Source organism: Bidens hawaiensis, unplaced genomic scaffold (genome assembly GCF_021521415.1).
Source record: "Bidens hawaiensis isolate Kalapana, Puna unplaced genomic scaffold, B.hawaiensis_p1.1 tig00018924_1, whole genome shotgun sequence".
Classification (NCBI taxonomy): domain Eukaryota; kingdom Viridiplantae; phylum Streptophyta; class Magnoliopsida; order Asterales; family Asteraceae; genus Bidens; species Bidens hawaiensis.
In genome coordinates, this window is record NW_027492873.1 from 240,718 (window position 1) to 243,852 (window position 3,135).

Consider the following 3,135-nt stretch of genomic DNA (forward strand, 5'->3'; position numbering starts at 1 on the left):
TAGTTATACCTAGGGTGCGAGGGGGGGGGGGGGGGGGAGGATGCACTTGGGATGTAATCATCTTTTCTTTTAGTTTAATGAAATGTTTGTTCTAGTTTCAGTTAGTTTACCAAAAAAGAAAAATCTTGAGAAAACTCAAGGGCTTCAATGTACCAGTCTTTAAAACCAAACCCCAAAATCACAAACTCATCAAAAGACAAGGGGCTATTTCTTTAAGTAGTTGTTCTATTCAAGCCGCCATGTCCAGGTCAAACCCACAAGCTTTGACCACACAAATTTTCCACAGTCAAACTTGAATTTTTTAATTATTTCCTCTCATACTTTAGCTTCCAAGAAGTTGACACGTTCAAGCCCCCTTAAATATCCATTTACAATTCATAAAAAATAACCCCACAATCTTCAATCTTTCAAATCATCAACCAAAATCCCAAAATTTCTCATCAACAATAATAATAATCTCATTCTTTCATGGCATCTTCAGGTGGCAGTTTAAATACATCCAGCACAACTTCTCAGTATCCATCATTTTCTTTCTCTACGTCTTTTAGTGATCTTATTGCTTCTAACACCACCAGTCAAGATTCTAACTGGGCTTTCTTTGGTGGCAACAATGGCGGTGGGATTGAAAGCCCTAAATTGCTTGCAACACCATTTTCACCTTCTGCTTTTCTCTCTACACCAACTGGAATGAACCCAAATCAGTTCTTGGACTTTCCTTTCAGTTCAAATGTAATCTTTTTTCATCAATTTTTTTATAAAGACGTGCTTTTTGAGCTAAAGGGCTGTGCTCTTGTTGCAGGTTGTTCCATCTCCAACAACTGGAAGCTTTCCTGGTTCGGATTTCAAGGATGAAGAAAGAAAGTATTCTAATTTCTCATTTCAAACGCAACCAAGGCCTGTGCCCTCTGTTCCTGCAAATAAGATGGTATGCAATCTCCTCGAGTTTCTTGATTTTGATCAACAAAAGGACTCATCTTGTTGCATATGATTGCTTTCAAAATAAATTCAGTCATTTTTAACAATTTGTAACATTGGAAGTGCGACATGTGGGAAACTTAGTTACTATAGGGTGATTTTTTCTAATTTGTTATTTCTTAGATTCAACATTTAATCAAGATATTAATTAATATGCATAGAATTGTTTGGTTTGAAATGTCAGCTGCTAAACTAATTGTGCTCTTGTTGAAACAGGAAGAACAAGTGAAAAGTCAACCACAAGAATGGAGTTTGACCAACCAAACTGATTTCACATCTGAAACCAACAAACCCAACTCTGAAACAACTCAATATGTTTCTGATCAATCACAAGCCACTAGAGATCGAACAAGGTTAGAAGACGGTTACAACTGGAGAAAATATGGTCAAAAACAAGTCAAAGGAAGCGAAAACCCGCGAAGTTATTACAAATGCACATACCCGAATTGTCCAACAAAGAAGAAAGTTGAAAGAAACTTAGAGGGGCATATAACTGAAATCGTTTACAAAGGAAATCATTGCCATTCTAAGCCTCAAAATGCCAATAAATCGTCTTCAAACAATTACATTGAATCCCCGGCCGAAAACAATCATTTTGATTCCTCGGCCTCGTTTGGTGATGATGACTTTGAGCAAGCCTCGTCAATTAGCAAATCGGGAGATGATCATGAAAATGAGCCCGAAGCAAAGAGATGGTAAGTGTAGTTATGATTCAAGTCTCAGTATGATTGGCTAACCACTAATGCATGTTTTTATAAGCTAACTTTGAAACGGTATGCTTTATAGGAAGGGTGAGACCGAGAGCGAAGCCATCTCTGGCCCCGGGAGTCGATCGGTTCGAGAACCAAGAATCGTGGTTCAAACCACTAGTGATATTGATATTCTTGATGATGGATATAGATGGAGGAAATATGGGCAAAAAGTAGTTAAAGGCAATCCAAATCCAAGGTAGTTTTGATGTCCCTCAAATCTTGCCTAAAATAGTTGTATTGCATGTAAAAGCATGTTTGTAAAATTTGACAATACCGTACATATTTAGACTAAATTTATATAGGTGACTTTCATGTCATAAATGCATACATATGGTTAATTATCATTGCATAGTCAAAGCTAACGAAATTATTCACTTTTGACTATTAAATACTTGGAATTTATTTACATTAATGGACTCTTTGAAATTATTTATAGGAGTTACTACAAGTGCACATTCGTCGGTTGTCCAGTGAGAAAACATGTTGAACGTGCATCGCATGATTTACGAGCCGTGATCACAACTTATGACGGGAAACACAACCATGATGTGCCTGCACCGCGTGGTAGTGGGAGTTACAACATTAATCGAGCACCAACAGCCAACAGTGGTAGTACCAACAACAATTATGGAGCAATGGCTATTAAACCAACAAACTACTCAACTAACATTCAGAACACAACGGGGTTGAACAACACTGGTGGTCAGCCCCCGTACACTCTGCAAATGTTGCAGAACACCGGTAGCTATGGCCTCTTAGAGGGTTCTTATGTGAATCAAATCCGAGGAAAAGACATGTCACTATCGAGTGCCAAGGAAGAACCGGAGGATGATTTGTTTTTCAACTCTTTTTAGGTTAAACCGTGTGAAGATCAAGGGAAAACAATCAAAACATAAATTAGTTTTGGCCACTAATTTGGTAGGAAATTTTAGGTGTTTGTAAGGGGGTGTATTTTTTTGTATCATAGTAATAAATTATAACTTTGTCAAAAATATTCTTTTGTGGAATCAAATTAAAATATGTTCTTTGTCTACATTTTCATTTTCCTCAAGTTTTCTTTACTGGAATTACTTTTGAATCTTTATAATATCCTTAAACTGTTGACTTCTCTCATCCATTAATCATTGAATAATAATTAATAAGTTAGTATATATAAAAGGTTCGTGCATAATCTTTAGGTAACTTGATAGTTGATATATATAAGGCTGAGGGGTGTGGGGGCGCGAGTGGGGGCGCCAGCCAATAATATTGTGACGTGTGGCAGAGAGAGAAACTTGATAAGATGGGTGTTGGTTGTGGTTCTCGCGCCCCTGGCCCTGGTGTGGAGGGGCGCGAGAGGGGGCGCGAGCGGTTTATTTTTTTATTTTTTTATAAATGTATTAAAAAAAACGTATAATGCCTCATCAAA

At 37.4% G+C, this 3,135-nt stretch overlaps 1 protein-coding gene across 1 annotated transcript; it reads left to right on the forward strand.

Moving 5' to 3' along the window:
- The first annotated feature begins 356 nt into the window (after positions 1-356).
- LOC143557354 (putative WRKY transcription factor 26) lies at positions 357-2,758 on the forward strand. The gene is made up of 5 exons (XM_077046445.1): positions 357-729; positions 800-925; positions 1,192-1,670; positions 1,762-1,923; positions 2,164-2,758. The coding sequence occupies exons 1-5, from the start codon at positions 469-471 to the stop codon at positions 2,579-2,581; spliced, it is 1,446 nt and encodes a 481-aa protein (XP_076902560.1). The 5' UTR covers positions 357-468; the 3' UTR covers positions 2,582-2,758.
- The last annotated feature ends 377 nt before the right edge of the window (positions 2,759-3,135 follow it).